Source organism: Polypterus senegalus, chromosome 1, assembly GCF_016835505.1.
Source record: "Polypterus senegalus isolate Bchr_013 chromosome 1, ASM1683550v1, whole genome shotgun sequence".
Classification (NCBI taxonomy): domain Eukaryota; kingdom Metazoa; phylum Chordata; class Cladistia; order Polypteriformes; family Polypteridae; genus Polypterus; species Polypterus senegalus.
Genome location: NC_053154.1, coordinates 219,285,656 through 219,307,854, shown reverse-complemented (window position 1 = coordinate 219,307,854; position 22,199 = coordinate 219,285,656). Strand labels below are relative to the sequence as shown.

General features: G+C 35.8%; 1 protein-coding gene across 3 annotated transcripts in view; it reads left to right on the top strand.

The window, feature by feature from the left end:
* The window catches only part of LOC120539274 (glutamate receptor ionotropic, delta-1-like), a 1,446,518-nt gene that overhangs the window by 1,225,441 nt on the left and 198,878 nt on the right, over positions 1-22,199 (top strand). For all 3 annotated transcript variants that reach the window (XM_039769204.1, XM_039769195.1, XM_039769212.1), the window contains one exon: positions 201-320. In XM_039769204.1, the coding sequence (XP_039625138.1) occupies positions 201-320 (120 nt within the window). The remainder of the gene's footprint in view (positions 1-200; positions 321-22,199) is intronic.

Below are 22,199 nucleotides of genomic sequence, written 5' to 3'. Positions count from 1 at the left end.
TCAATATCATTTAGCACAGTGTAAGCAATACAAGAGGACATTTTGCTGAAAGATGTTCCACAGGTTTCATTTATAATATTTAGTCATGAAATATATGTTTGGATAAGTACCTCACAATTTTATGATGGAAAAAGTAATGTTGACGAGACATATTATTTATTGTTACCTACTTGCATTCTCATACTTTATGATTTTAATAGGGCCGAATTAATGGATTAACTGGAATGATGGATTTTCGTGATGATGGATCTAATCCACATGTCCAATTTGAGATCCTTGGCACCAGCTACAGTGAGACGTTTGGCAAGGATGTGCGTAGGGTGAGTGAACCTATCTAATCAATCAGTGAACTCAGCTATTGCCATTTTGAACATTTTTCAATTTCATTTAATATTACAACAATAGTAATTGTAATATAGTTATAAAGTTGTTTGGGATATGAAATGTTCTCATAAACATTCCTGAATGTGGTGAGTTTCAGATAATTGTCTTGGAAAATACTGTTAATCAAAAGTAAATGAAGTACATAACTAAGGATAATGATGTACAATTCTTGCTGTATTTTTGGTAATTCATGCTATACCTATGGTTTACAAAATATAGGGAGCTAAATTTTGTGTCATACTGTCAAGTCCTCTTTTTGGGTTCCATTCTAATGAATAGCTGCTTAAATCTGAATTGAATCTCCAGATTCTAATTTATACGGATGATTTCAGTAATCGGTGGGAACAAATGTCATTTATTCAATCCTTATGTTATATAGCGCCGTTTATAAAACATCACAAGGTATGTTCCATACAAAACAAGAAAATGTTTGAAAATAAACATTCAATGCAAAACTTTTAAATATACGGTGCACTTATTGAATAAAGAATAGAATAAAATAGATTAGTGTAATGAAGTAGATGAGAAACTTGCAAATACAGTATGTCAGTACAGTTGAATAAAAGAATGCAGTGAGAATATAAGATTTAAATAGAAGAGGGAAGAGGCAAGTCTTTATGGAGACAGACAGACAGACCTGGAGCAAAAGAGAGAGAGAGAGAGAGAGAACCAGAGAGCAAGAATCACAAAGCTGAGTGAGTTCTCACCAAGAGTCACAAAGGATGTCTCTGGGATAGAAAGAATGTCAATAGTGGAGGATCTCATTTATCTGAAAGGTTAACGAGATGTAAGCAACAATGACCGGTAACCTGAAGTTTTAAAATTCACAGCTTATTAAATCAGAATGACAGTGTTGATCATAAATTCTGTACTATATAGTTGTCCAGAATATTTGCACCAGATGAAGGGAGATGTTCACATTAAATTTGGTCAAAACCTGATTTCTAGAAAAATTATTTTGAACTTTTGCATTCATTTCATAACTGGGATTATTTGGTACATGGTAGTGAGGAACCATAATGAATCATGGCAATGTGAGACTTAAGGAAGGAACCAACCCTGGACAGAGAATAAGAACTAAGATCTGGCCAGCTGATAGCACTGGGAGAGAAAAAAAAAATTATTTAGTGTCTTGTCTCACATTTCCAAATAGCAGGTTTCAATTTCTGGGTCAATTAGTGTCTGTATGGAATTTGCTTGTTCTCTCTCTGACTACGTCAGACTCCCTCTGGTGTTACAGTATCCTCTCCAATTTCAAAGATGAACACACTGTATTAAGTTAATTTGAGACTCTAACTGGCCTGGTAACAATGAGTATGTTTGTGTGCATCAGTGTACCTGCAGCAAACTGGCATCCGTTCCCATTCATAAATATGTGTATATATTAGGAAAGCTTTAAAAGGGATTTAATTAAAACCATGCTTATGATAGCCAAAGCTGTTATGTTTCTGTGTTGTGATGCTGCCAGTTTTAGGCTATGTCTGATGAAAATGAAGTGCACTTCAGTTAATGTTTGGGACACCGCCAACTTGAGAGCTTAAAGGATTGACTAGTTTTGTCCAATATGTGTTTTTCTAGTTCAGCACAATGTGAAATGATTCACAAATACAAAAACTGGTGATGGAATACATGCTCCCTCAAAATTGAATACATTTCAAATTTAATAAGCTGAACGCTCACTCCAATTTCCTTTAACATTTTTTGCTGAAATTTCAAAACTGATTTAAAATGTTAAGTGAGAAATAATAACTGTACGGTAATATGTTTCACAGAATATTAAGTAAAAAGTGAGAAAACTTGGAGACAGACTGGCTGCTTTAGAAGATGGGAATAGAAGGTATAATGTCAGAATTGAAGGCTTGCCGGAGAATCGAGAAAGTTTAAACCCGGTGAAATTCGCAACTGAACTTTTTTCTAAAATAATCGGGGGCGACTTTAAAGCAGAATCTGAGATAGCAGCGGCTTACAGCGACGCGATCAAACACCGTCAGACCCGACCAAGATCTTTTATAGTCCGTTTTGAACGATTATCATTTAAGTTAGAGGTGATGGAACTCCTCAGGAAAAAAAAGGAAGATATTATATATGAAGATTGCCAAATTCGCGTCTTCCCTGACTTCTCTCCAGCAACAGCTATCAAACGCCGCCTTCTATAATATTAAACAGCGCTACGGCAAGCCAATGTCAAATACGGCCTCCTGTATCCGGCAAAACTGAAAGTGGAATGGCAGGGGCATTTCTATGTTTTCGCTAGCAAGGAGGAGGCAGAAAATGAGTTAAGAAAGCTGATCCCGGGACTATTCTGATACATAATTGTGAGTCATGGCGGTAAATGATAAAGCTAGGATTAATAATCTACTGTCTGATCTATTTGTTTTTAAAATACGGGTTTTTTATCAGCATATATTCTCATATTCTTATATTATTATTACTTACTTATTACTTATCATTACTTAGTATTACTAGGGCGCTAAATGTTTGTGTTTTATTGTGCTTAATTACGTTTTCCTCCTCTTTTTTTTTTCTTTCTAATTATTTCATGTGTACCCTAAATGAGACTGTTCAATATCATACCCTTGGTTTGCTGTTATTGCTATTACTGCATTAAGACTTGTTATGCTTGTTTTGGACACATCTTTAACACCATCACCTGGGTTTATTATCTGGGGATATCATCTTAATGCACTAAAATTGATGAAGATTATATGTATGTATGTATGTATGTATATATATATATATGTATATGTGTATATGTATATATATATATATATTAAGTGCAAAATTCTTTTCTTTCTTTTTCCTCTTTTAAAGACTATATTGGTAACAGATATCTCTATCTTTTAACCTTAAAGCGCCACTGCATGGGGGCTTGATGTGCTTTGGACGTGCTCTGTCTCTGGGTATGTCAGAGGACTGGGACTGCATGAAGTGGGTTTTAGCCTCACCTGGGGAGGCAAAAAGGGAGGGTGGGGGGTTAAGGGGGGAAGAGAAAGAGAGCAGGCTTGATCTATATCTAATCTATCATCTCAATCTTTATAATTATAACTATCAACGTAATAATAAGCTGCATGGCAACAACTCTTGGGGAATAGGAAATTAAGACCTAAACTATTTCACTTCCAGTTAAGACTATAATATGACACCAAAAACTCAGAATCAGTGTCTCCATGATGGGACAGTTAACTTCGTAAGCTGGAATGTTAAAGGCCTGAATCACGAATTAAAGAGAAAGAAAGTACTTTCTCACCTAACAGGTCTAAATGCTAAAATAGTATTTTTACAGGAAACCCACTTACTAAGTAAGGATCAGTTCCGGCTGCAAAAGACTGGACTGGCCAAATGTTCCATTCTAGTTTTACAAAGAAAACTAGAGGGGTGGGAATTCTCATACATAGAACAGTACCATTTGTAGCATCAGATGTAGTATTGGATCCTGAAGGGAGATATGTGATGGTCATGGGAGACTTATCTAACTGTAAAATGATTTTGATAAATGTTTATGCACCTAATGTTGATGATAAGGAATTTATACAAAATTTATTTGCATCCATTCCCAATCTGAACACTCATAAACTTATAATGGCTGGGGACTTTAATTGTGTTCTAAATCCACTTTTAGATAAGACTTCCTCCACAGGGGGAACGGCAACTAACACCGCAAAGATAATTACAAAGTTTATAACTGATCACAACTTATCAGATCCCTGGAGGTTTTTAAACCCAAATTCAAGAACATATTCTTTCTACTCACCAGTACATCATTGCTACTCAAGGATTGATTACTTCTTTATAGATAATAACTTCTTGCCTAAGATTAAATCTTGTAAATACGATGCTATTGTTATTTCAGACCATGCTCCGATGATCTTGGAGCTGAAATTACTAAGCCCCATACACTCACCCGCAGATGGCGTCTCAATCCGCTTCTATTAGCTGACGAGAATTGTACTGAATTTATATCCAAACAAATTGAATTCTTTCTAGAGACAAATACATCCCCTGAGATCTCTGCAGGAACACTCTGGGAAACTCTTAAGGCCTTCTTAAGAGGACAGATTATCTCATATCTTTCCCACAGAAATAAATCCGAAGCGAAGAAAGTAGCAGAGATAAAAGCGAAATTACTAAAATAGATGAAGAACATGCCAGACTACCAAGCGAGACTCTACATAAGAGGAGGCAGGCTCTACATTCAGAATTAAACCTCTTGACAACTAAAGAAACCGAACAACTAATTTACAAATCCAGACATCATTATTATGAACATGGAGAGAAAGCTAATAAGCTTTTAGCAACAAATTCACAAGCAAGAAGTGCAACGCAATCTCGTAATTACTAACACGAATGGAGATAAAATCATCGAACACAAAAATATAATGTGCACTTTTAGAGACTACTATAAATCCCTATATACTACTGAGTTTAAAGAAGACAATATACAATCTAATGCATTTCTGGATAAATTACAGATACCACAAATTGACGCTATTAGTGTGGAGGAGCTCGATAAACCTCTGTCATTATCAGAATTACTGGATGCTATAAAGTCACTCCAAGGTGGAAAAGCAGCAGGCCCTGATGGCTACCCTGCAGAGTTTTACAAGAAATTCTCCGCTCAGCTAGCTCCCTCCTATTAGCAACATTTACAGAAGCCAGAGATAACCAATCTCTTCCACAAACCTTTCGCCAAGCACTAATCACTGTCTTTCCAAAACAAAATAAGGACTTATTACAATGTGCATCATACAGACCAATTTCACTTCTGAATAACGACGTTAAAATACTCTCTAAAATCATAGCTAGAAGGATGGAGAAAGTGCTCCCTCAATAATATCACAAGACCAAACTGGATTTATTAGGGGCCGACACTTATCTTCAAATCTTCGACGCCTGTTTAATGTAATATACTCACCAACTAAATCAAACACCCCAGAAATATTATTATCATTGGATGCAGAAAAAGCATTCGACATGATTGAATGGAAATACCTTTTACTATTTTGGAGAAGTTTGGGTTTGGCCCGAACATTTGTGCATGGATTAAATTACTGTATACTAACCCAGAAGCTTCAGTTTGCATCAATAACATTTGCTCAGACTACTTTAAACTAGAACGTGGCACAAGACAAGGATGCCCTTTGTCACCACTGCTGTTTGCAATTGCCATTGAACCACTGGCAATACATTGTCGAAATACTGATCAGATAAAGGGGATTAGCAGAGAAGGACTGGAACAGAAAATCTCATTATATGCAGATGACATGGTACTGTATATATCGGACCCAGAAAATTCTGTGCCTGCAGTCTTAGCAGCACTCACAGAATTTCAAAAGCTCTCTGGTCTCAGAATTAATCTGAATAAAAGTGTACTCTTTCCGTGAATTCGCAAGCATATAATATTAGATTAGACACCCTTCCTTTATCATTGCAGAACAGTTTAAATACCTCGGGTAAACATCACAAGTAAACATAAAGCTCTTTATCAAAAAATTTCGCCTGTATGGAAAAAATTAAACAAGACTTGCATAGATGGTCAACCCTTCATCTCACACTAGCTGGAAGAATTAACACTGTTAAGATGAATATTCTTCCTAAGCTCCTTTTTATTTCAAAACATACCAATATACATTAATAAATCGTTCTTTAAGCAATTAGATTCAACAATAACCTCATTTATTTGGAATTCTAAACATCCACGCATCAAAAGAGCGACCCTACAAAGACAAAAGGCAGAAGGCGGCATGGCTCTACCTAACTTCCAGTTTTATTACTGGGCGCAAATATACAGTCGATAAGAACCTGGACACAAATAGAAGAACATACACAGGCATGGACCGCAATAGAAGTAAAATCCTGCAGTACTTCTTTGTATTCCTTGCTTTGTGCTCCAATAAACACACGTTATCGGCAATACACTAATAACCCAATTGTGCTCCACTCACTTAGAATCTGGAACCAATGTAGAAAGCATTTTAAGACGGAGAAGCTTCTTTCTGTGGCACCCTGCAAAAGAACCACCTCTTTCAACCCTCACAAACATATGCAGTTTTTAATATCTGGAAAAATTTGGAATTAACTTGCTTAGAGACCTTTATATAGACAACGTCTTTGCATCCTATGAACAATTACGTTCCAAATTTAACATTCCAGCTACAAATTTCTTTCACTATCTTCAAATCAGGAACTTTGTTAAACAGAACCTTCCAGATTTTCCTCATCTTGCACCCTCATCCACGCTGGAAAAATTATTGCTCAATTTCAAGGAGTTAGACTCCATCTCTACAATATATAAAATCCTTTTACAATCCCTTCCTTTCAAAGATCCAAGAGGACACTGGGAAAATGACCTCTCAATTAATATATCAGAAAAGGAGTGGAAAGTAGCAATGCAGAGAATTCACTCAAGCTCCATATGCAAAGCATACAATTATACAACTCAAAATTATATATCGAGCACATCTGTCTCGACTAAAACTCTCAAAATGTTTCCAGGGCATGATCCAACCTGTGAACGTTGCAACCAAGCCCCAGCCTCACTAGGTCACATGTTCTGGGCCTGCTCCAAATTAACATTATTCTGGACAAAAATTTTTAATTACCTCTCAGACAGTCTTGGACTCACAATCCCTCCTAACCCATTAACAGCTGTGTTTGGGGTTCTTCCAGAGGGTCTTAAAGTGGAGAAAGACAAACAAACTGTGATTGCATTCACTACACTGTTGGCACGCAGACTTATTCTGATAAACTGGAAGAACCCAAACTCTCCTCTTTAAGTCAGTGGGAAACTGATGTGTTATATTATTTAAAATTGGAAAAATCAAATACTCAGTTAGAGGATCTGTGCAGACTTTTTCAAAACATGGCAGGATCTAATCAGTAATATTTTGAAATGATTTTATAAAGCACAGAGAATTTGTTGATTTAGGTATTTTTAAAAGCCTTAAATTTTACACCGTTTGGCTTGCTCTCTCTCTCAAGGGTGGGGATCGATCTGTTCTTAGCATAATTCTTTTTTTTTTTTGTAAAAACTTGATTGCTATGTATTGATTGTAATAAAATTAATAAATAAATAAATAAATAAAAAAAAAAAAAAAAAAAAAGTGAGTGTGATGTTTTGAGGTATGATTAATATAGTCATTTCCAGGTAAACATAAACAATGTCTAGATATGTTTTGTTTGGTACAAGAAATGAGACATCAGCGTCAATGACATTTAGCTGAAATTGATGGCTAAAGAGAACACATTGATGTTCTATATTAACTTTCACTTACAATGAAATGCATATTGTAAACCTATGTACATTATCTATGTGTGTTACTGGAAACCGGATAAAAAATCTATATTGGTTTCTTAGAATTGTTGTGCAGACAGGAAGACTCTATAAATTCATGTGAAAAGGTTACAGAAATGTTAAGAGCTGAAAACCATTAGGAACAGCAAAAACTAAAGTTTGCTTTAATATTTTCATCAGTTGTAAGTCAGTCAGAGTCTATCCAAGCAACATCAGATGTAAGGCCGGAGCCATCCATTGTTGAGATGTCAGTGGGACGTGCAAGCACTCACCACTCTCATTTATACCAGGCCAATAACTGCATGCCTTTGGGATGAAATCCAAAAGTCTTAATGGGACCAAATCACCCCTCTTAAAATCATAAGGCTTTTGTTACAGAATAAAGTAAAGAAAGTAACATAAAAGTTTATATATTGGACATGATGTGTAGCTTTACTACATTTGTACATAAGCACAATTTACTGCTTTATGGACATGTTGCTGCAGCTTTAAAATTATTTGAAAGAATATGGCCTGGGGGATACAAACCTACGTCAGACATCCACTAACTTCTGTCTACTGTATCTGGTCCCATGGCAGAGAAAAGCCAACATTTTCAGGTCAATTTTTCTTTAAATCGTCCTCACCTTCTGTAAAGTATAAAGGGCACTGTTAAATTATCTGTTTACAAACACTGAAAAAAATATATATATCCTGAATTGAATTACAATTCTTTATTTTGTATTGTAAGGTAGCAGAAAACAAACTTTTTCTAACTTTATTTTAAGCAGGTTAAGAATATGGAAGGATATTAGAACATTGTCCAACTTGGCAATAAACTTGTCAAACCGACAACAAAAAAATCAGTTTCCTAATATAAATATGTGCATTTTTTTCTTAGCATCTTAAAGGAATAACATCAGGTAAACCCAAAGGAAAATCCTATGTGGTGAAATAAAGTGAGTATGAATAGAGAGATTTAAAAATAACACCTATGACACATTCTTTATATGTATGAGGAAAGTAGTCTGAATTTAGAGTGAACAGGCTTCCATTTTTATATACTGAATTTCCATTGCTACAATAAATCCCAACAGTTTTAATACATTTTCACCCAATCACTGTTTATCATTTTTTAAAAATAAGGCTATCAGCTCTTTTACATATCACATACATGCCTAAGCATCTCAAACCCTTATGATTATTTCTACTAATATTTTGGTTGTGTCATATTTCCTAGTTGTGGGCATTTACTTTTCATGAGTGCCTTCAGTTTGTGTGTGTGATCTCATGGGCAGAAGATTCAGTTCACTAGAATTTTACCTGTTGCCAGGTGTAGGTTGCATATTCTATGTACCGTGTGATACAGTGGCGCAGTTAGTTTGTTGAAGGCCTCTGTGCAGCACCCTGAGGTTGGACCCTTCTGTCTAGCATAACTCTTAGTAAATTATTCACAGCAAGATCCTAGGGGCCGGCTGGGCAGTGGCATCAGCGACTACATCACTATCAGATCACACGCTGGTGACAAACAAACCAGCTCTCTAAATGAAATTTGTAATAACGTTTTCAAATCAGTTTATTACAGCCACTGTAAGTTAGCAAAAATAAAATAAATTGTGGGAATGGAATGTGGGAGATGTGGGTGTAGTACATGAATCTATGTAAAATGTGGACATGCTAATTTTCCAAGACTACTTTGTGAAAGAAGATGATTAAAATATAACATAAGCTAGAAGTAGAAAATGTTCTGTGCTATAAAATGAAGCAATTTCAATTTGTAAATAATTAAAACGACAACACTGGCTAATAGGATACTACTACGCAATCGACCTGTTTAACACAAGTTCTGAGAAAATGGACATTATAAAGTGGTCATGCTCACAAATCCTCACACTAGTAACACTGATGCACAGTAAACCATACTAAGATACACAATAAAACAGATTACAGACAGGATGGATTGAAAACATGCATGAAATGACAACAGTTGAGCAGAAGACGCCGGTTAAATGTCAGTGCTATAGTGTTCAACGAGAAGATCGGCAGCACCATACAATTTGTCGTCAGCTGTCGAGGTCAGAGTTTATGGTAACAACAAGACATTGAACGTTGAAGCCACTGCATCGAGACTATGAAACCGCTGTTTTAGTTATTAAATTTTTTTAAAAAAACACCATATGGCCCCCAAAGCTCGTAGGCCCTTGTGCTTTGCACAATTTGCACAACCCATTGCTACACCAGTGGTGTGATTTTTTGTCAGTCATGTTATAAAATATTGCTGCACAGTATTAAATGCATTTGAGGAAAATAAAGGAAAAACAAAGCAAGAAAAGAATTCCAGTTCTTCTAGTTAGAAATTTCTGGCATGACCTTAGTTTTGTTTTGCCTACAGATTTAACAAATTAACTTGACGCTAACGTTCAGTCTCACACTTCTTGTGTTTTAAAGTTAGCTATGCCCTTTTGTTATATTCCTTTAGTCTGTTCAAGCGTTCTGAATATCAGTGTCCTTTGGCACAATTTTGATGCATTATTTTTTACATTTCACTATTATGCATCAATTTGTTGGTGACATGATCATGATGCCATCTTGTGCCAGATTCATATTTTTGACTGTTTTGTTTATAGCAATGACAACCATTGCCGGTCACAGCACTGTGTGTGATGTTCTTGTTAATAACGCCATCTAAGATCTAACATTTGGATAATATTCACAAAAAACTTACAAAAAATTTTCATAAAACATTAATTATAGTTTTTTTAGGGAAAATGATACACACATAGTCAGGACTTCTGTATTGTATTTTTGCAACTATTAATTTTTGCTCCACTTATTGTGCTTTGACAATTGGCTTTCTTTTGACCTTGTACTTTAGACATCTGCCTGTTTTAACTACCTTTTATTTGTTTTTGCCCCTTTTGACAACATCATTTCCCTTCCTTTTCAAATCAGTGTCCTTCTGGGCAAGCGTTACAATCTGCTCACAACACCAAGTTGATTTAATAGAAGTGGTCTGCCATGATTTATATGGAAAAGTCTTAATGTTCATGACACCAGCCATAAATATCTTGAATTTTGGATCAATTACTGAAATAGCTAGAAGTTTCTATCATTTCTTTTTAGCACTATGTATAGTTAGGCCCATAAATTTTTGGACAGAGACAACTTTTTTCTAATTTTGGTTCTGTATATTACCATAATGAATTTTAAATGAAACAATTCAGATGCAGTTGAAGTGCAGACTTTCAGCTTTAATTCAGTGGGGTGAACAAAACGATTGCATAAAAATGTGGGGCAACTAAAGCATTTTTTTAACACAATCCCTTTATTTTAGGGGCTCAAAAGTAAATGAACAAATTAAATAACTGGAAATAAAATGCTCATTTCTAATACTTGGTTGAAAACCCTTTGCTGGCAATGACAGCCTGAAGTCTTGAACTCATGGACATCACCAGAGGCTGGGTTTCCTCCTTTTTAATGCTCTGCCAGGCCTTTACTGCAGCGGCTTTCGGTTGCTGTTTGTTTGTGGGCCTTTCTGTCCGAAGTTTAGTCTTCAACAAGTGAAATGCATGCTCAATTGGGTTAAGATCAGGTGACTGACTTGGCCATTCAAGAATTTTCCACTTCTTTGCTTTAATAAACTCCTGGGTTGCTTTGGCTGTATGTTTTGGGTCATTGTCCATCTGTATCATGAAACGCCGCCCAATCAATTTGACTGCATTTAGCTGGATTTGAGCAGACAGTACGTCTCTGAACACCTCAGAATTCATTTGGCTGCTTCTGTCCTGTGTCACATCATCAATAAATACTAGTGTCCCAGTGCCACTGGCAGCCATGCACGCCCAAGCCATCACACTGCCTCCACCGTGTTTTACAGATGATGTGGTATGCTTTGGATAATGAGCTGTTCCACGCCTTCTCCATACTTTTTTCTTGCCATCATTCTGGTAGAGGTTAACCTTGGTTTCATCTGTCCAAAGAATTTTTTTCCAGAACTGTGCTGGCTTTTTTAGATGTTCTTTAGCAAAGTCCAATCTAGCCTTTTTATTCTTGAGGCTTATGAGTGGCTTGCACCTTGCAGTGCACCCTCTGTATTTACTTTCATGCAGTCTTCACTTTATGGTAGACTTGGATATCGATACGCCTACCCCCTAGAGAGTGTTGTTCACTTGGTTGGCTGTTGTGAATGGGGTTTCTCTTCACCATGGAAATGATTCTGCGATCATCCACCACTGTTGTCTTCCGTGGACATCCAGGTCTTTTTGCGTTGCTGAGTTCACCAGTGCTTGCTTTCTTTCTCAGGATGTACCAAACTGTAGATTTCGCCACTCGTAATATTGTAGCAATTTCTCGGATGGGTTTTTTCTGTTTTCGCGCTTAAGGATGGCTTCTTTCACCTGCATGGAGAGCTCCTTTGACCGCATGTTGTCTGTTCACAGCAAAATCTTCCACATGAAACCACCACACTTCAAATCAACTCCAGGCCTTTTATCTGCTTAATTGATAATGACATAACAACGGACTTGAACACACCTGCCCATGAAATAGCCTTTGAGTCAATCGTCCAATTACTTTTGAGCCCCTGAAATGTAGGGATTGTGTTAAAAAAATGCTTTAGCTGCCTCACATTTTTATGCAATCGTTTTGTTCACTCCACTGAATTAAAGCTGAAAGTCTGCACTTCAACTGCATCTGAGTTGTTTCATTTAAAATTCACTGTGGTAATGTACAGAACCAAAATTAGAAAAACGTTGTCTCTGTCCAAAAATTTATGGACCTAACTGTAAGTCAACAGATTTTTAATTTGTTGGGAAATCTGATTTTATTGTATATTATTGTTGAAAAAAGAGCATCACTTGTCAAGCTTTTTCAGATGATAGATTAATAACTTCATAATCCATCTTTTGATTAGATGGGATGTTTACTGTTTGAATAACACATTTGCTTTGCACAATTAAAAAGTGTCACATTTGCAAGGCTTAAACTAATTATATATTCTTCTGGGTGCATTTTATTACTAGGAAATGCTCAAGAGCTTTGCTTGAAAGAAGATAATAAAAAAGGATGTTGTGATTTGTTTTTAATAAAATCACAGCTTCAGTGGCACATTGTGGATTTGCATGTGTGTGTTTGTTTTTTGTTTTTCTTCTTAACAAAAATTCTTTTACTTTTTTACTTTGTATTTTAATAAAGCAACGATTCAAGACTCTTTTTAAATACTGAGCTTTACTCACAGGAATTTCATGTAGTAATATTTAAGAATATTTGTATAGGCTAACATGCAAGCCATCGTTACTTCCTGCTTTGCACCCAACGCTTCTCAATAGTTTTAGCTGCCTGCTATTCTAAAATTGAGGTAGTCAAGTTCATTAAATGGATGGAAGTTAAAGAATATGTAAGCATAGTGTTTAGTGTCAGATTCTTATACCTCCTGGCTCCTGGATTTGATTTCCCACTTTGTCACTGTCCCTCTGTTTTTCTGTAGGTGATCTTGTATACTCCATCATCTCAAAGACACGCAGATTAGAGCAAATGGTGATTTCCTTGGTATGCCTGGCTGTGTGTGTGTGTGCGTGTGTGTGTGTGTGTGTGCATGCGTGTGCCACGCAGTGGATTGATACCACATTAAGGTTTCGTTCCTGCCTTGAATTCTGTTTTGCTGCTATAGGCTCCCTGCAGTCCAAACATACAGAATTCACCAAATCACATACAAATAATAAACTATCACCAAAAAATGAAGTAATGCATTTTGCAACACAATATATAATGCTAACAAAAATTAGTCTCTATTGATAATTGTATAATAGACAACAGTAGTACAGTACCTTAGCTAATAATAAATTAATGGGGACCAGCAATTTGAAAGCATACTTTGAAAAATGAATGAGAACACTTTATTACAAGCACTAAAGCATTTGAGTATTAAATTTAGCTATTTACCACTTAAATGCTATCCATGCTTTTCCTTCATATTAAAATTACCTTCCTTATTGTTGCTTCAGCTCATTCTTGTTATAATTTATGCTTTCTATAAAACTGAAAACTAAAATTGCCAGTTAAGCTGGCAGAATATTCCCATTGTTACTTTTCAACAGGGTGATGTCAACCTGATGATTAATATGGAGTCTTCTTGCTTAATTAAGTCATTTTCATTTAATGTTTCTAGGGACTATGCTGTATATACAGTAATGGTTGGTAATGATGGTGTACTATTCTTCAACCTATTGCATGACAGCTAAACAACTTATAACTTTAAAGGGTAGTCTTACTAACATGGCATTTAGCAGTGCTCTGCAAGAGAAATATTCATTGCTTGCCTGTGCATAAATTTTGATGTGTTCCTGAAAAAAAAAGCACCTGACTATGTCACCCGACTGCTCCTCTAATTGCTCAATACGCTGTCCTGATGCATTGAGAGAGGTGTCGACTAGAGAATACTCCTTCATGAAATATACTTGCTCTAGGGTAACAGCATTCATTTCGTATTTGTGAATTTATTTTCTTCCATGATGCCTAACTTTAAACATTTTGACATAGGAATTCATTTTCACGTGTCTGCCCAGTTCACTTGGATTTAGAGAGTTTCAAGGGTAAGTTTGCTTTTAAGTAGTAACTCAACAAAATTTTAAAATACAGACCTTAAAATTGTACCTTTCATTTCACATTATTAAACTGCTAAAACACAAAATAAAGAATTTGCTTGGTACTGATTGCAAGAAATATTTGTCTTCCCCTTTAATGAAAGGTTGTTTCATGAGAATTGTCAGTGATATCAAGCTATGCTCCTCATCGTGAATTTTCCTGTATCAGACTACAATAGAAATTTTTTTAGAATTTAGAAAACATTTAAAAGCTTAGTGCACTCTTCGCCTCTAATTGTGTATACATAAGAAAGGATTCAGATATGTTTTAAGTAATAAAATATACTGAAAGCTATTTGTTCACCACAAATAAAAAAAAAAATCCTATATAATACCAAAAGAAGAAATGGTCAGCAGTTGACAAGTCTCAGAATAGGAGGAAGATACTTGTTTTAGTTAAGTGGGATTTTGTCTTTCTTTATTTAGAAGGAGCTGACAAAAAGAATAACCTGTAAACTCTAAGCAGTCTCCCTCAATAAGCTGTTTATGTAGGTATCAATCACTTTCATTAAAATGGGAGCAATTTACTATAGATTACCTCAAATTAATTGCTGTTTACCTTGCAGATAAGAGTGTTTCTTAGGACTGACAAAACAGATAAACTCTTGTTATTTTATTTCTTGCTGTAGCACTATGAACTTTCAGTAGCACCAAGCTCCTGGAAAGGAAACACATCAATGAATCCTAATATGACTGGACAGAGTGTTACAAAACAAGTTTAAACTCATTATGCTCAATGTTCATTTTGTAAATTGAGATGAAATTATGACAATCGAGTAAGCATCGGCCTCTAAAACTTGAATGACTTTTTTTTTTTTTGCACCTTTCAAATTTAACATTCTATTTCCTACTCACTGAACAGTTTACAAATGAATCTAATGAAAGCATTTACACTGGAATAATAACACATAGGCAGTCAGCATGTGAAGAGTTAGATTTGCCCATTGTGTAAAATGTTTCAAACCCGGGTGTCTTACATTCAGTAATTAAAATCTAAACTATGAAGATCCCATGTTTTGTGATACACTTTCTTCAGAAAGTTAAGCATACTTTCAGGTTTACTGTTTGGATTGGAGATTAGATGTGTAAAAGTTATGCAAAGGAATTTTACATGACCTCAGATGTTATTTTATGTTAAAAATTCTACAGTAAGCATAGAAGACCATGCAAAGCAGAAATGATTGCACAGGATATTGAATGGCAGGATATATGCAGAGTTAACATAATATACACTACACAATATACTAATTGGGGATTATGTACAGAGTAGTCCATACAGAAAATAGCTTGTCTCATATGTATGGTGATGTTGAAAATTGCTGTATTTACTGCATGCAAAAAGAGTTATTTATTATTCCCAGACCTGGTTATCCATGGGCTGCCAGAGCCCATTCTGAAAGCACTGCGTACAAGGCAAGAACCAATTCTGGATGAAGTCCTTGTCAGGGCCCATTCCTTTACTTACTAACACATTGGCCAATTTAGATTTGTCAAATATCCGTGTGTAATTTTACCAATACACATTTAAAAATATTGACAACAGGTAAACATCAAGGAAATTTAGGGTCTTTAAACTATATGAATTAAAAAGAACACTGCATTAATAGCGATATTATTTAGGGTAAAACAATTTACAAAGGCTTATATCTTTCAGTCTTTTCTCTTTTTTCTAATATGTGGGTCTCTAGTTTCAGAAGTTTGCCTGATAAATCTTATCACCTGTATCACGATAGCGCTATCAGGCATAACCCACTGTCAGCTTGCTCCCCAAAGACCTTCATCACAATCAGTAGACTTGCTGGACTCTGCATCTATCTATCTATCTATCTATCTATTTTATAGTGTGTTTCCTATCTATATATCTAAAAATTACATATAATAATAATAATAATAATAATAATAATTCTTTGCATTTATATAGCGCTATCAGGCATATCCCATATCTATCTTATAGATTTGCATTTCCATGAGCTCACTCATAAAATGGCATCCATTTACTATCCTTTTCATAATCTCCTAAACCTGCTGTCACTTTTATTTTTTTCTTGAGGTTAACAAACTATTTTATATAGTAACTTTAAAAGATACATTCAATCCAGAAATGTTTTCGATGTACAAGAATTGTTTCTACAACTCTACCACAAAAAGATGAACAGATTTACTACAGATCATACTATAAATCAGAAATGGGATTAATGCTCTGATATTGCGCTTTAATGTCACTGACTCCTTAAGCTGTGTCTGCGAAAACTTTTTGATTGGGCAATTTGATAAACGAGGCAGAGAACAATTTTTTAAGAGAACAGAATTTGGACCTTGCAATGATCCCTAGTAAAGGGTGAGGTCTGGTATTGATTTCTGTGCAAGCCTTGACTGTGAAATGTCACTGATTTCAAAGTTTGATTGACTTTTTTTCTGGGAGAAGTCAAGGGTTACTGAACTGGATACACTTGCTGCTTACACTCAGCCCATCTCTCCTGCTCTGGGTACTGGCAGTAGCGCAGCAATTTTAAGTGTGTGATGCATCTGTTTTTGAACTGCAGTGCAGATGTTATCAGGTGACAAAGCTCAATGACTGTATTTCATTGCTTAGCAGCATGCCGACACCCATTATTCATGGGGTATCTCTAATCCCCCAAACCCTTCAATCGTTGATTGTGTGTCATTTCCTTGTGCTACTTGATGTGTCACAGGATACCCACTCCAGGGTCATCAATCATGTGTCTAAACTTCACAGGGGACAAAATTATTATTATAAAGGTAAATTGCTCAATTTATGTTTAAACTTAGTTAAAAGCTTTTTTTTTTGTGTTCAACCTGTTCACTTTATGTGTTCAATTTTTGGTTCAAAAATTAGAAATTTGACTTCTTCATCTTCAAATGTGATATTGCTTTTGTAGGTTGTGCGAACATAAATCAAACATTTTGTAGGGGAGTGGAGCATAGAAAGGCTGGGCACCACTGCTGTAAATGAAATAAATATAAAGCGATATTGTAATAAATAGCATAGAAATTCAACATATGTAAAAATAAACTGCTAAAAGTAGTGAAAGAAATACTGTGTTTGACAGACTGCCATGAGACAAAGTGTATGTGCACCAAGTGTTGGACAATAAAGCAATCTTCTATCACACTATAAAAATTATTTCAAGATTAAAAAACTACAATTTATAGCTATGTATAGTGTAGCATTAATAGACAATTCTGTAATTGTTCATTTTGGACATAATCTTGGAAACTGTACATTTATAAATTTAAAAAATATGTATAACAAAAAGACATAAAGAAATGGTATGCAAAATGTGAAATAAATATATATAAATCAGTGTAGGAAAAAACGCAATTGCATTTGACAATGAGAAAAACAGTAAATGCAGTGGTACATCAGCTTTCCTTTATGGACAGGACACTCACTAAGTGAACTGAATAGCAAATTGTGCACAAATCTTTTATAGTAAGCTCTACACAAACCGAAAATAAAGTAAGCAGTTTTAATAATGCATGCTTGTGTGTTATATAGTCCTTCCCTAGTAGAATCCTATAGTTAATATATTAAGTATTTCTTGGTTGAACTAATTGTGAAGATAAACTCAATGCCACAATTTATAAGAAAAGTAAAGTAATAATTACCACCATTTTGACCATTATCACTATTGAGGAATGATGTATTCTGTTAAGACAGACAATTGTTTAAACATGGTCACTATTGACTATTATGCCGTATTTTCGTCCATCTATTATATAACCTTTGCTACGTAGCAGCATCAGGAGCAAGGTAGAAAATAGTCCAGTGAGAAGCGTGAGCCTGTTGCAGAGTACACTCGTTCAAACACCCACACAGGGTTAGCTAATCTAATACGTGAATATTTGGGATGTTGGAAGAAACCCAGTGTACCTGTAAAGAAAAAAAAATGACACTGACACATAATGGACCTGTAAATTAGACACAAGCAGGGTGTAATCTAGGAGTCAAACTCAGGATTCTGATACTATAGCACAATTACATATTAAGTCTTTTAACAAAGTAATTAAGGAACATTTACACGTGATCCCAGGTAAAATATTAATTTAGGTATGTTTGTTTTTTGTGTGTACTGGTTCAAAGTTCTGTAAGTTACATTGATTTACAACTCTAAATTGACTCTGAATGATTACATGAGGTTGTGTGAGTGAATGTGCCCTGCTGCATAGTTAAGATCACCATACCCTTTTAAAATATTGAGGGCATGTATCCAGGATTCGACTTTAAGCTTCTTAAATATGGAGCTACTGTCATCAGTTACCAAAAGCTGATACAATTAGTATCACTCAAGTGGAAACAAACTGATAAAGAGAGGTAGAAACCTGGAATGGAGGGGAGGCAATGAGAGTAAATAGAAAACAACATTCTCTACTCAGCATTTTTCTGTAAAGTGTTACAGTATGTCGCTAGATTACAAAGTAGATGGCATTCAAACAAGCTTGGCTTCAGAAAGAAACATCACATACTGCTTTATTTTCTGTATCTTGGAAACATGGCTAACTGCTGGGACATTAGATGCTGCAGTACAACTTGATGTACAGTATAAGCTAGACTGAATAGTAAGGCTAAAGGAGAAGAGGTGACTTCTTTTTTATGATAAAGATCTGGTGGTGCATGGATGTTAAAATGGATAAAAAAAAAATGTTCAACTTGTTTACAGTATTTATTGTACATATTAATTTCAATTAGATGAAAAGAAGCTGGTTTATAAAAGAGATCTTATCCTGGCAGATGTCAATGTATTTCTGTTCATCTCTGTATTTGTTTATTGTGACCTGTTGGGAGGATGCACACGAGTCAACCCCAAATGCAAGTTAAGAGCAAGGAAGTTGAAACTATACGTATGAAAGGATTTCATACAAGGATGGTTAATGAAACCAGGAAGGTTACACAAGGAAAAACAAAAGTCCTAATGTCCAGATGGCCCACCACTAATTATCAGATGGAAGAGAGTGATCGACTTACTTACAGTATTTCTCAAACACTACTTACTCACCTTACACAAGTGTCTTGCTTCATCACACCCTTTGCTTCTCCTTAACCCAGAAGCTTGTCCGTTATAATACACAGCAAGGCAGCCATGACTCGCATAGTGAGGCTCACTGCTGCCCTGTGCAGGACTGAACATTACTGTGTATTTCTCAGAGTAAACATGCTTGTTTATGCGCATGAATAGGCACTTCTGTGTAGATAAAACTGTCACAGACCCGAGTAACATCTGACAAATTTACAGGGTTTAACTCCCTAGATATTTCAGCTTTGTGAACATTACATATTAATTGGTTTTTTAATCAAGGTAAGAGTAATGAAAGGTTTACCTTCACCTTAAATTTTAATCTCTGGCATGCCACATCCAAACAAAGTAATTAATTATGAATTAATCTCATAACTGTCTATGTGAATTCCCTAGAAAAGAACACCCTGTATATGTAATTTTAAATTAATTTCACTTTGCATTTATAGCTTTGAATCATTCTTGCTTTCATTTCAATATGGACAGTTCTGTTTCTTTAGAGTAAAGATTTTAAAGTAGCACAATACTTATGATATTTACATACTCCTTTTAACCCTGAGGCTAGAGATTTGCACTGGTAGTCGGAAGGTTGCCAGTTCGAATCCCATGAATGCCAAAAGTGACTCTACTTCATTGGGCCCTTGAGCAAGGCCCTTAACCTGCAATTGCCCTATCCGGGTATGACATTAATCTGTATCCAGCCCTGCATGTAGGCCCTCCAACCTGCAGGGAAAAACCTGGGGGTTGGTGGCAGAATTGGCACTCCAGCCACAATATAAAACCCTCACATTGGCTCCATTCCATCTGAACTATTGTGGTACTGAGGTATCACACGTTGCATGGTTGCACGGTTCGTCATGTGGTGGGTGCGGCAATGCGCCGTATTAGCGCAGGCTCCTAACCTCCTCCTCTTTTAACCATCCATCCACTATTCCATTCATCTATCTCTTGTCAAACTCTCTTAATCCAAATATAAGGGTCACAGGACACCTATCCCAGCAGCATCAGGCATGAAAAAGGAATCAATACAGAAGGAAACACCAGTCCATCACAGGGCACGTCTCATTCACAGACTTACACTAAGTCAATTTAGACCAGGGGTCCCCAACTCTAGTCCTGGAAGGCCACAGTGGCTGCAGGTTTTCATTCTATCCCTTTTCTTAATTACTGACCTGTTTTGCTGCTAATTAATTTCTTTTTAATTAATTTTTATTGACTTACTCTTGAAGACTTTTTCTTTAATTAGCTGCCAAACAATAACGAGATACAAAATGAGCCAAAACATGACCCGCAAACTGTGTCCATCATACAATATATAAAAATAAAGAAAGGTGAAGGTCTCAGAAATGCTAATCTGCTAAGGTCCCCAAAACATTTTAACAGTGCTCTTAGAAAAGAGGAAATCAACAATTTCAGAAATGTAGGCTATTTCACAATGAAAGCAGCAACAAGCCATTATATTAAAGAATGGATTTAATTAACGATAAGAATTAGAGCCTAATTAAGCAATTGGTTGGAGTCTGAAGCCCCAACTTAGTTGGTCTTCTGTTGGCTCACTCACTTCACATTTCATTTATGTTTGGGTGCCGCTTAAGAAAAAGAATGAAGCAATTCAGAGGAACAATGAAGAAATTCAGGGGAACAAATCTTAAAAAATAATTCAATTAAAATTAATTCAAAAGAAGTTAATTAGCAGCAAATACATGTCACTAATTAAGAAAAGGGTTAAAATGAAAACCTGCGGCCAACTGGGGCCCTCCAGAACTGATGGTGGGAACCCTCGATTTACACACTCCTAGCAAACACATCCTTGGAGTGTGGGAAAAATGGAATACCTGGAGATATTAAGGAGAATGTGCAATATCCACACATTGGGATAACTGGGCTGTAATTCTAATTCAGATTCTTAGAGCTATGAGTGCAGTGGTAACCTGTCCGTCACTCGGGCAGTCAGTCATTATCCAACCTGCTATATCCTAACACAGGGTCACGGGGCTCTACTGGCGTCAGTCCCAGCCAACACAGAGTGCAAGGCAGGAACAAATCCCGGGCAGGGCGCCAGCCCACCGCAGACCTTACTATCATTCTACCATATATATTCTACTTTGAAAATATCAAATACACCAAATGTCCAACGTCAACGACTTGTACAGGTATAGTTTTAGGTTCACTGGTGTATACTATACTGCTCTGTTGACATCTTCCTTGCATCCCAGTAATTTTTCAAGAAAGGCGTTTCGTGTGGTTCATTTATATTTTCCTTGCATCCCAGTAATTTTTCAAGAAAGACGTTTTGTGTGGTTCATTTATAAAGTCTGGCAAGTAAATGAGGATTGTTCAGGTGTGTGTCGTTTTTGTAAGTATTTTATTATTTTCCTTGAATAGAAAGCAACACCACACTCTGTTATAAATTATATCCATCCATCTATCCCTCCATCCGGTGTTTTCTAGCCTGGTTAGACAGTTAAAGATTATAGGATCCAGTAACTATCCTGATAGCACCAGCATAATCTTGGGTTAAGCATAAGCATTTTGGTCATACTGTAAACTGATTTTTCCCAAATGATTTGAGAAGGTCTCAATTTTGTCTACTTAATTTTTTAAAAATGCAGGCTTCAAAAAGTGCCTTGGGCCTAATTAGACTACCTACATTGACACATGTACCCATGTAAACTGATGACTATTTGAAAGGATAAAACATTAGAGCATTGTCTTATAAATAAAAGGAAGATATCTGAAAAGCCTAATAAGGACTTTGTCTTTTATGGGAAAGCATACTCTATTTACAACAAGCTAAATATATAATTGAGTTCTTTTTAAATGAATAATGAACAGTTTTGCATATGTGTTATATAGTTACAGAATAAT